Genomic DNA, 11,778 nt, shown 5'->3' on the forward strand with positions numbered 1-11,778 from the left:
GCAAATGCATTCTATCGTTATTATAAATGTTAGTTCTAGCTCTATTTACTTCTAATCTTAAATCAGAATAAATTAATATTGTAATGCTGCTGTGCGTGGAAAAAAAAAGACGATGTTTATGTTCTTATAGAAGAATAAAAGCTGTGGAATGAAGCTTTTTTTAATTTTACCTCTTTTTTGACTTCTTATCTTCACCTTCCACTTTATGCCGTCCACCACTTTTACAACAGGAGGACTAGCCCGCGCCCCCTGCAATTACTTTAGGCATCTATTTAAATATTACCTAGACAGTCGTAATTTGTCTGGGCCCTATAGCCCTGGTGCCGTAAGGTTTGTCGGCTTTTGTTCAGTTTTATGACTTGCTAGTATATCTGGATTGTGGCTGTCTTGGACCGGTGGTTTCAGTTGAGAGAGGAGCTTCATGGACAGAGGAAGCCAAACAGGATTTCTTTCGGGAGCCCCAGGGAGGCTCGCAGAGGCTGGTTATTTTGTGGGTCTCCTGGTCCGGGATGACCCCCAGTCTAGGGATCCAGGGAGCGGGCTGGGCCCACAGCGCCTCGCCGGAGTCGGCGGCAGCGGTTAGGTAGACCGCGGCCGGTCTGCTGGTCCCCTCCCCCACCCAGCCTCCCCCACCTGGTCGCCCTCCGCGGGGCCACGCGTTTCCTGCTCGCGGGAGGTGGGGGGGGGGCGCCGGCAGGGGGAGGGGGCGCGGGAGCGCGCGCCCCGGTGGCTGCCTGGCAGGGCGGGAGCGAGGGGAGAGGAGCGGCGGGGAGCGAGCGCGGGAGGCCGCGGCCAGACCCACAGCGCGCTCGGGGCTGTCCCCGGCGCTGCCGAGTCGCCCGGGGCTGTCGCCGCCCGGCGCCCGCTCGCTGAGCTGCACGATCCGATCGGGGAAACCGGCATGCGCGCTGCTCCTTCTCTCCTCTCGCTTTCTCCTTCCTATTTTCCTCTCTCCTTCACCTTCTCTCCCTCTCCCAGGTTACCTCCCAGGGGCCGCTGACCGCTCTCTCCGTCGCGCCGCAGCGCAGCCCGGGGCACCCCGCGGCCGCGGGCGCAGGCTGGAGAGGGCCGGGCCGGGCCGGGCGCAGGGCTCCCCCTCGGCGGCGGCGGCGGCGGCGGGCGAGGCAGCCCCGCGCGGGCAGCACAGACTGGTCGGTGATCTAGGTAGTTTCCTGTTGTTGGGATCCACCTTTCTCTCGACAGCACGACACTGCCTTCATTACTTCAGTTGAAATCGTCTCCAGGTACCTGCGCGCGCGGGGGCCGGGCCGGGTGGGGCGTCCGGGCCCCGGTGGTGCCAGGCCTGCGGGGCGACCTCGGCGTTTCCTGCGCAGCAGCCTCAGCCGTGCCTCCCTCTCAGCGCTCTGCCAGGCTGCCGGGCTCGGCCCGTCCCCACCTGGCCCTGAGCAGGTATGGTCGGGAGAGCTGCGCCGCAGCCCATGCCGGGGGCGTGGTGGGAATTCTGGGCCCCGGGCCATTCAAGGTCAGGGGCGCACACTTGCCCCCGGGCCTCCCCTGCGCCTGGCCTGTGCTTGGCCAGGGACCCGCCATCCTCTTGCAAAGGTAAGGACAGCATCAACCCCATCCAAGGGCAGGAGACGAGGAAGGACCCTGTGCCAGGGACACTCAAGCTAATGGAACAGGCAGGGCAGACGGGGTGGAACCCTGGCCTTGTCACTGACCCTTCTCCCTTGTACGTAAGCTGCTTTCTGCTCCCGGGAGTCGCCTTTGACTCTTTTCTTCCTTCCTTCTTTCCATTTCTCCTTTTTTTTTTTTTTTTTTACTACTTTCTTTCCTTCCTTCTTCCTTCTTTATTTCCTTCCCTTTATTTTTGTTTTCCCGACAGTCTCTCTGTCTCCTTTTGTTTTGTTTTGTGTTTGTTTTCCCTCCCCACCGCCTCTCCTCCCAGCCTTTCCTCCCGGAGGGCCCCAGGGCTGGCTCGCCCGGGGAGATCCGGGCAGGAGTTGTCTTATTTTTCTCTGCGCGTTCAAGTCGAGGTCGTAGTCTGCCGAGGAAGGGCTCGCGTGGGGCGTCTGGCGAGGGCTGTGGATCTGGGCCTGGCGTGCAGCGGCGCAGACAAGGCCTCGGTTACGATCACGACCGGATGGCGGCGGCCTTGCTTTCCTGCGCCACCAGTCAGCCACAGCAGCCTAGGAGATCCGATTCACGGTGCATTCGTGGCGGGTTTGTGTGCCCACCGAGAGGGCAAGGAGGCCTTCACTGGCCTCCCCGGGGGCCCGAGACTGGGACCTGGGCTGCAGCTCAGCGCCGAGCCCGGCCACGAAGGGGACTCTCCCGGATTCCTCCTAGGCTTTCCAGGCCTTGTGGGTCTCAGATCCGCCTTTAACCGCGATAAAGGAAGCCCCACAAGATTGGCTGCCTGCTTGCCGGCAGCTTCTATCAGGTTCAGAGTATGATAGAGATGGCATCTTTGTGTGGACGACTGCTGGAGAGGGGGACCCTTTGAGCGCCAGTGTTGCAAATAATAGGAGGGAAGAATTCTAAATTCCAGAACCATTGGAATACAAACTTGAGTCCTTGTTCCAAGTTGTAGTCGCCCCTGGAAGCCTACCGGACCCTTCTTGCTATTACTGGAAACTGGAAACAACTCCCACCCCTCCCTAGCCCCCAGAGCACGCGGAAGCAGAGCCTTCACTGTTTCCACCGGCAGCGCTGACCTGCCCAGCTTGGCTTTGGGCTGTGGGACCGTTTCCACTGCTAGCCGGTCCTGTTATCCGAAAGGCGCACACCATGTTACCCTCAGCTCATCTCTGCCATTTTCAGGACCTAGATAATGAATTTGTTTTGGAGGTCAAGGTTCTAGAAACCTTAGGCAAAAAGAGGCAGTGTAGTAATACCCCTTTATTATTTCTTTATGCACACCCAACCCCTTTTCTTTCTAAAGGAAAAGCAGACACAAAAGCCTGACTTGTGTCTCCCCAAACCTCTGGGCTGGAGAGGGATAATTTTGGTTTTGTGATCTGTTTTCTAGGCACCGGACTATCAATACTTCCATACTTAATCCTTGCTAATTATTTAGTATCTGCCCTATTTTGTGGGCTAAGGCTATTTAAAGAAGTCCCTTTGTTTTTTTGAAAATACTATAATTCGTATCTTCTCTGGGTACAAAAAAAGGTGGAAAAAGCAGCCAAGCGTGTTCAGCCCGTTTGCAAACAATTCCAATTTGGAGCAAAGGTTTTCTCCTGGATTAATTTTTCTTCATGAAAATCTCAGAGGCCCCGCGAACTGCCCAATATTTGGGATATCTTGGGCTGCTGGCGGGGTGGGGAAAACGCGAGGGAATTTACAAGGAAAGGAAAAATATTAGAGGGGGGAGGGGACCGAGGGGACTAGGGCCAGCCACGCAGGAGTGCATTGTGTCCGCCACTTCCCTCTTCCGGCGCGGACCCAGAGAGGGGCGCCAGGCTGGTCTCAGCGGCTTCTCAGGCCGCGGGAAGAGCCTGGCATTTGAGGGTCCCCGTGCGGCATAGGAATTCTCAGAGTTTGGGGGGTTACTGGGATTGTTGGAGAGGATGAAGACAAAAAAAAGAAAAAGAAGGAGACGGAGCGCCCGAGACCGCCCGCCCTCACCGCCAGGGAAGTGGGCTAATGAGAAACACACTCTGGCCGGCACCGTGTTCACACGTGAATTTAATTACCCCGCTTTTAGGAGTCGTAGTTTTCCGTTCGTATTTGGGGTGGGTTTTTCCTTCCAATTAACAGAGAGGCCAAGGCCTTTTAATTTACCCCTGAAAGGCTAGGGGTGAGAAACCCCCTCCTCAGTTTGGCCAAACTGAGGGATGGGATTCAAGTTAATGCTCCGTGCTCCTCCCCGGTTTAATTTTGGGCTCTGGACTTGAGCTGCGGCCGGCTCAAGTTTTGGGCCTTGTAGCTCCGCGGGGCCGCCCGGCCGCGTGGGTAACCGAGTGGGGTCCGCCAGGGGCAGAGGCCAGGAGGAAGGAAGGCAGGCAGGCAGGAAGGAAGGAGGAGAGCTGAAGGGTTCATCCTGGGCCTGGCGGCCAGGCGCGCCACTGTGGGGCTCTCAGGCCGAGTTCGCCCTTTATTGATGCTGCCCCGTGTTGTGTTTTGTTTTTTTCTCCTTTCTTTCTGTCGCTCGGGCTTGGGGAGCGCGACAGGGCACCAGAACTCAGCATTAGGCCCTCGGAGGTGGGGACACAGGGCTCGGGTGTCTGCTGCTTCACTGGGAAAGGGGTGGGTGCATCGGGATTCCCGCTGACGCCGAGCAGGGCGCGCCGGGCGCGCGTGTGAGCGGTTGGGGCCGAACGCGCAACACAACCAGGCCCCCTACACCCTTCGCTCAGGGCTGGCTGGCCGTTCCCAAGTGGGGTGCTCGCTGGAGGCACAGCGGTGAATTTGGGAGCTTCCTGGGAACCCTGCGGTCGGGTTGAGCAGATTGTAGGGACCCTCAAGAGGCTGTGTCCTCTGGGAGGCCCGTCCCTGCCCGGAGCGCTGGGGCAGGGGCGGTGGTGTCTCGTTTTGGGACAGCTACTGCGTTGAATTTGACTTTTCGCGGCCAGCCTGTGGTAAACTCGTATCTCCGGAGACCGTGGGGATTATTTACAGGGAGCCCGCCAACCAAACACAACAGTCTAATTTAACCTTTCCAAGTCCTCGTAAATTTTTACAGCTGGGAGCCACGGCGAGGTAAACGAATCAGTTGGTCGTTCCCAACTTCCCACCAGCCTGTGTGGCTTCTGAAACAATAACTCCTTATGAAATATAAATATAGATTTAAATACAGTAGAGCGAGAATGCGATTTGGCTGCTTTTTTATGGCTTCAATTATTGTCTAATTTTATGTGAGGGGCTCCGCTGGCCACACTCGCACGCGGTCCCCGCGCCTTGCTGATGGCGTGATTAATTGTGATATAAAATAGTCCGCTTAAGAAGTGTGTGTCTGGTGGTGGTGGTGGGAGGGGAGGGAGTCCAGAGGCAAGGCCAGATTTGATCTTTTAATCTTCGTTGGCCACAATTAAAACAAACCCCATCGTTGAGCACTGCGATCCCCTTTGCATAAAAACATATGGCTTTTGCTATAAAAATTATGACTGCAAAACACCGGGCCATTAATAGCGTGCGGAGTGATTTACGCGTTATTGTTCTGCTGGGCGGCCACGTGACGCGCGCGGCCAATGGGGGCGCGGGCGCCGGCAACTTATTAGGTGACTGTACTTCCCCCCCTGGTGCCACCAAGTTGTTACATGAAATCTGCAGTTTCATAATTTCCGCGGGTCGGGCCGGCCGGCAGGGCGCGGGGTACAGCAATGGCCACCACGGGCGCCCTGGGCAACTACTATGTGGACTCGTTCCTGCTGGGCGCCGACGCTGCGGACGAGCTGAGCCTGGGCCGCTACGCTCCGGGGGCCCTGGGCCCACCGGCCCGGCAGGCGGCGGCACTGGCCGAGCACCCCGACTTCAGCCCGTGCAGCTTCCAGTCCAAGGCGGCGGTGTTCGGCGCCTCGTGGAGCCCGGTGCACGCGGCGGGCGCCAGCGCCGTGCCGGCGGCCGTGTACCACCACCCTCACCACCACCCCTATGTGCACCCCCAGGCGCCCGTGGCGGCCGCGGCGCCGGACGGCAGGTACATGCGCTCCTGGCTGGAGCCCACGCCCGGCGCGCTCTCCTTCGCGGGCTTGCCCTCCAGCCGGCCTTACGGCATTAAACCTGAACCGCTGTCGGCCAGAAGGGGTGACTGTCCCACGCTTGACACTCACACTTTGTCCCTGACTGACTATGCTTGTGGTTCTCCTCCAGTTGATAGAGAAAAACAGCCCAGCGAAGGCGCCTTCTCCGAAAACAATGCTGAGAATGAGAGCAGCGGAGACAAGCCCCCCATCGATCCCAGTAAGTGTCTCCCCCCCATCCAAACCAGCCGCTGCCTCCACGCCGGCCACCTGGATCTGCGGCCTGACAGCTTTCTCTCAAGCCTGCCTTCACCCTGCGCTGGGAACGTCCTAAGCAGGAGCCCGAAGCCAGAAGTTGCTGTGTGGGACGCCCAGGATGGGGCCCCAAGTCCACAGAGCTGTGACAAGTGGCCGCTGGGCTGGGGGGGGGGGGTAGGCGGCTGCTACCGAGAGAGGGGGCGGGGCGGGCGCTGCGGGCAGAGCCAAGACCAGCCACCCCTCTCCCTGGCTGCCCGGGACCAGGACAGAGATACTTTGGGCCGTTCTTCGAAAGCAGCGTCTCAGAGAGTCTTTTGTGCGACCAGATTGTCCAGGAGCTGCGGCAGCAAATGCAGCCGGGAGGCTGGAGAAGGCGCCCTTCCTTTCTCGCTCTCAGCCAGTGGCGGCGTAAATCCTGCCCAAGATGAGGCTGCAAGCGACCCCACCACGAGGGTCCTCATGCCAGATTATTCTAATACACTAGAGAAGTGATCAACAGCTTTGGAGCGCCTCGGGGCGCCGTGTGGGCCAGCCCCGCTCCCAAGGCCTTCCAGGGAGGTCAAATAAAGAGTAGGGGAGGATAGACGGAGAGCTGGGGACGGGAAGGCACACAGAATTATTGCGAGGGGGAAGAGAATATTCATCTTGCTACCCGAACACAGGACGCCGTGGCTTCCCCCTGCCTGGCGAGAAGGAGATCTGTTTTCCAGTTTCACTCGTCACGCGCTGTGTGGAGAGTGGGAGGGGAGAGGGAAGGACAGGAGTGCAGAGGAGGAGAAAGCAGGGCCTCGTAGGGGAGGGGAGCTGAGATTTGACTGCAGGCGATTGTCAGTGACCATCCCCGCGTCTGTCTGCCAGGGGCCCATTGTGTCCGAGGCTTTGCCGCCTTCCCCGAGCAATTCCGCGGCGTCCTGCGCTTCGGCCGAAGACCCCAGGTGGTCCCCCGGCTCCCAGCGGAGGGGGGGCGGTGCTGCTCCTTCTAAATCCCCTTTCTCTCCCCCCCCCCTCAGGCAACCCGGCTGCCAACTGGCTCCACGCGCGTTCCACGCGGAAGAAGCGCTGCCCCTACACCAAGCACCAGACGCTGGAGCTGGAGAAGGAGTTTCTGTTCAACATGTACCTCACCAGGGACCGCAGGTACGAGGTGGCCCGGCTGCTCAACCTCACGGAGAGGCAGGTCAAGATCTGGTTCCAGAACCGCAGGATGAAAATGAAGAAGATCAACAAGGACCGAGCGAAAGACGAATGATGCGAATGATGCCACTTGAGTTCGTTTAGAAAACAGACGGAGCTAGAGAAAGGACTGGGAGAGAGAAAGGACTGACTGTGCCCTTGTCGCACCCCCAGGGCACCCGCACAAGGCGGGCTAAACCGCAGGCCTCAAGCCCCTGGCCAAGCCTTCTCGGGCTGGCTCCTCGGCCTGCCGCTTTCACGGAGGAGGAATTGTAAGTTTTCCATTTTCTATTGAAAGAAGAAGGGGGCATGAGCGCTGACGGCTGTGTACGCTAGCTTGTATATATTTCATAAAATCTACCTGTTCCTGACTTAAAACAAACGACAAAAAAAAAAAAAAACTACCTTTTTATAATGCACAATTGTTGACTGTGGGCTGTATAGTTTTTAGTCTGTGTAGTTAATTTAATTTTCTCTTTGTGTGCAGAGAAATCTGCCCGGATACTTGAACACTGTGTTTTATTGTGGTAATTATGTTTTGTGACTCAAACTTCTGTGCTGGGGGACGAACCCGTTGTGATTGTGAAAGCTAGAATTCAATTTGAACTCAGGTTGTTTATGGGGGGAAACAGTTGCATAGAGTATAGCTCTGTAGTGGAATATGTCTTCTGTATAACTAGGCTGTTAACCTTTGATTGTAAATGAGTTGTAAGGATTTCCCAGTGAAATAAAAAAATTTTTAAAGGCTTCTCCGGGATGCATAGATTCATGGTTTTCTCTACTTTTGAAATTCAGGCATTTTAATCTCTATCTGCTCTATAGACCTGTCTTGTCCATTGTATATATAATCCACATATGAAAGAAAAGCAATCAGATCAACTTACATCTTGTTTTTGCACCAAACGGAGGAAATTCGGAGCTATACGTATGTGCAGAGGTTACTACCTATGGTTTACGTTTAATTTTAACTGGGGTAAAATGATATTGTAATGGAGCTAATTTTATTGATAATAAATTATACACTATGAAACTGCCGTTGAGCTACTGTAGATTTGTATTCTTGATGAATCTGGGGTTTCCACTGGGCTGAACATACACTGTATATTTTGCAATAGTTACCTCAAGGCCTACTGACCAAATTGTTGTGTTGAGATATTTAACTTTTTGCCAAATAAAATATATTAATTCTTTTCTTTTTCTTCTTTCCTTTTTTTGCGGGTCAACTTTTTGCACGTTCTTCTCCCGGGGTAGGGAAGCCGCGGTGGTCTCTGGGTGACGCTGGGTTGGGATGGAAGAGGACTGAGCCTCGGTTTTGCTCTGCGGGGCAGCGGGAGCGGGAACCACCGCAGGCGGCCTCGGGCAGGCCGCAGGGCCGGCTGCCTGGCGGCACCAGCAGCGGACTAGCAGAGGGAGGCTGGGGAACACGGGGCGGCGAGGCCGGGGTCCCCGCTTCGTGTCCTTTTGCCAGACGGCCCGGAGGCCTCTGAGGAGCTGGGCTGGTGTCCTGAGTATGGCTGGCTGGTAGCAGTGAAAGGCTACTCTTTCTTCTTGGCGCCCCCAAGAAATTGCTCAAACTCATGTCCAGGGAGACTACAGGGCCTGCCCTGGCGGTGGGAGGGGGGAGGGCACGCAGGGACCGTGAGCTGAGGGCCTGTCTCCCAGGACTCTCCGAGGCTCCCCCGGGGGGCAGATCGCCCCAACGCGGCGGCAGGAACAGACCCCTGGGGGCTCTCAGGGGACCAGATGCCTGCGCCCCGGCGCCCCCACCTCGTCAGGCCGAATCGGGGGGTTCTGGGCCCTGCTCCGCGCGCCCCTCCCCGAGCGCAAGTCCTGGCAGAAGCAGGGCCCAGGCAACGGACAAGCCCGAAACGCCATAAAAGAAAATGAGGGCTGTTACCGTTTATGGGGTGTAAAGGGCTGCGAGGGACCGGCTACAACCTCGGAGGCCGAGCGCCTTCTAGATGTGGCCGGAGGGTTCAGCCTTGTCGCCCCCTTTTCTTTTCTTGCCCAGCCACCGCCCCCCCCCCGACTTCTGCAAAGGTATCTTATTCGGACACACAGAAGGGGGACTGGGGCGCGGGGGGGGGGGTTGGGGCGTCCCCTCCCACCCCCACCCCCACCCTGCCGCCAGGTTGGGACGCCCTCTGTTGTCGCAGACAGAAGGAACTTCAAAGAATGGGCGCTGGGGTGTGCCATAAAGGCCGGGTCTGCGAACTGTCTGGAATTCGGCCCTTAATGAGTTTACAACTGTCCAGCCCCAATTAAGATTTTCCACCAAAGCCCTTTCATTTGTTGGCTCTGTCTGCCGCCGATAAAGCGGCTGCGGAAACAGCTCTCTTTTATGGGCACTGCCCTCTCGGCAGCGTCGATTCCGGGCTCCATGCAGACCCCCCGGGGACCCGGCCTTCGCAGGCCTGTGGGAGTGGGGCGCCGGGTTCGCGGCGGCGGCGGACGAAGTTCAGGCCCGGCGGCTCTGCGTGCAGTACCGGGACTCGGCCAGCAGATGGCAGTGTGGCTCCACGCAAGAAGCATCCGCGCCGCCATCTCCCGCAGCCGCCACCCTGCGAAGTTTCTAAGATGTCGACTTGACGCAAGCCTTTCTGGAAGGGAAATCTTAGATTTGAGTGAACAGCGGTGGCATATTTTCCGTGCTGTTCACGCCAGGATGGACGCCTCACTGGGGACAAAGCAAGTGCCGGGGGCTCTCCCGACGGGCACCCTCCCATGTCCCTCCACTGCGAGGCCTAGCGCTGCCCGACTGCAGCTACAGGCGTGGGGACGAATCTAGGGTCACCATCCCCATCCTCGGACCAGCCTGGGACAGCGCGACGCTCGCTCGGAGACCCGGGTTGACCGGCGGACAGCCACGGGAACCAAGGCCTACAGCTCCCGGACCTGGGGACCCCCCCCCAGAGGGTGCGCAGAGGGTGCGTCCGTGGTCAAAGGTCCTGGGGCCCGGGAGACCCCCAGAGGCTGCGCCCCGGCACCGGCCCGAGGAGCCAGCACCCGCGGGTGAGCAGAACCCCGGGACTCGGCCGCCTTGAATGTGTGACAGTAAAATTAGGCGGCTGCAAATTGGGCATGAAGGCATTCTCGGTGACTGTCTAGTGTAGGTCTGCTGGCTGAGCCGCCTAGAGGTGGGAGTCCTTGGGGACAGACCAGGAGCTGCTTTAGTTATTTCTAAACTAAGTGTGATGTTTCAAACAATTAAAACAACATCCTAGCTCCAGGACAGGCTCTCACACCGTGAACGCCGCTCCTGCCTCATCTCACAGCTGCGTTCCCGGGCAGTGCAGGTCCTCAGGCCCCTGTGGCCTCCTCTGCTCAGGGGGAGGGAAGGGGACCCCCGTCAGGGCCCGGCCTGTCCCCCCGACCCTGAGTGGAGAACATGCCCGGAGCCTTCGTCCCAAGAGCGGGGGCGAGGACCAGCCCCAGATGCAGGACGGTTTCCCAGCGAAAACGCAAAAGCAGCCGGAGGGCCCTCCCGCGCACCCCGGAGCCTGTGAACGCGGCGAGCGGCGCGTTTATTCGGGCTGTAATAGTCTCTGCCAAGCCCACAAAATGTTTACAACCTGCATCTCGGCGCTGCACACGCTATAAAACCGGGGGCTGGTTTTGGCTGACATCTCTCCCGGGTGTTTCTCGCGCGCTCTCTCCGCCTCGCCTTCCTTTCTCTCTGTTTATATACACACGTTGGTATTACAGACACACGCCTTCATTAGATTTCTTTACATAATACACAGTGTTTCACGGCATCTGATTGTAAGAAGGGCTGTATCACTTCCCGGGAGCCGTCCGTGGCCGTGTATCCAGGCGGCAGCTAGAAAGCTCGGCTATTGTAACTACTTACAAATGGCAAAGGGCCGGGTCAGTGGTCACCCCTTTTCTGCTCAGGTCACGGAGGCCCCAGGTAGGTGCCGGGCGGCGGGGGTCTCAGCGGCCTCGCGGGCAGCCAGGCGGGGCCTCTCTTGCCCTTGGCCTGCCGGCGCTTGGGAAGCGGCTCTCCCCGCTCAGCTGCCCAGGACAGGCTTCCCTGTGAGCCGCCCTGACCAGACCCCGCGCCGGCCCAAGCTCCTTCGCACTCGTCGGGGATGAGTTCTCCCCGCTCGTGACCGTACACTGCTCGCTGGATGGAGAACTGACGCGCGGGTCGCGCGAGGGGCACGGGGGGGGGAAATGGTTAGAGAAGCAAATCGCCAGCCGCGCAGTTCCAGCGGGCCCCACGCGCTCGCGGCCCAAGAGGGGGGCTTTCCGTGCTCAGCTGGAGTTAAATGTTGAGGACTATTTGGTACCAAGAAGCAGGGGAGACATTCTGCTTGGTATAGAGGAACCCAGCCCCGAGGGAGCGGAGGACAAAGTCTTTATCTAAAGACATCGAGGCAGATGAGAACCCCGCCTACACGTGCCTGCCCCAGGCCGAGCGGCAACGAGCATTTCTGTGAATGTTATCGCGTAGAACCCAGGGCATTAGCGTCGTTTCAAGCCACATCTGTGAGAAACCAATGGCTCAAGAACTCGCGGTTAAAAAGGCTTTATTGAGACCTGACTCTGTCTGGCCTTTTCGTTTTAAAACGTTGCCACAGAAGGCAGGAAGGGAGAGAGAGGCCAGAAACGAAAGGGAGGTTTGGGCACTCGCAGCGCCGGGCCCAGCTGGATGACTCGAGGACAGAGACCGAGACCGAGGCAGGGTCTGGGGCCTCCT

The 11,778-nt window shown here is 58.1% G+C and overlaps 1 protein-coding gene across 1 annotated transcript; it reads left to right on the plus strand.

Moving 5' to 3' along the window:
* Positions 1 to 5,058: 5,058 nt before the first annotated feature.
* On the plus strand, positions 5,059 to 8,237 carry HOXA9 (homeobox A9). The gene is made up of 2 exons (XM_066354224.1): positions 5,059 to 5,865; positions 6,914 to 8,237. Exons 1-2 carry the CDS (start codon positions 5,286 to 5,288, stop codon positions 7,150 to 7,152), a joined length of 819 nt encoding a protein of 272 aa, XP_066210321.1. The 5' UTR covers positions 5,059 to 5,285; the 3' UTR covers positions 7,153 to 8,237.
* The last annotated feature ends 3,541 nt before the right edge of the window (positions 8,238 to 11,778 follow it).

Source organism: Saccopteryx leptura, chromosome 12, assembly GCF_036850995.1.
Source record: "Saccopteryx leptura isolate mSacLep1 chromosome 12, mSacLep1_pri_phased_curated, whole genome shotgun sequence".
Lineage (NCBI taxonomy): Eukaryota > Metazoa > Chordata > Mammalia > Chiroptera > Emballonuridae > Saccopteryx > Saccopteryx leptura.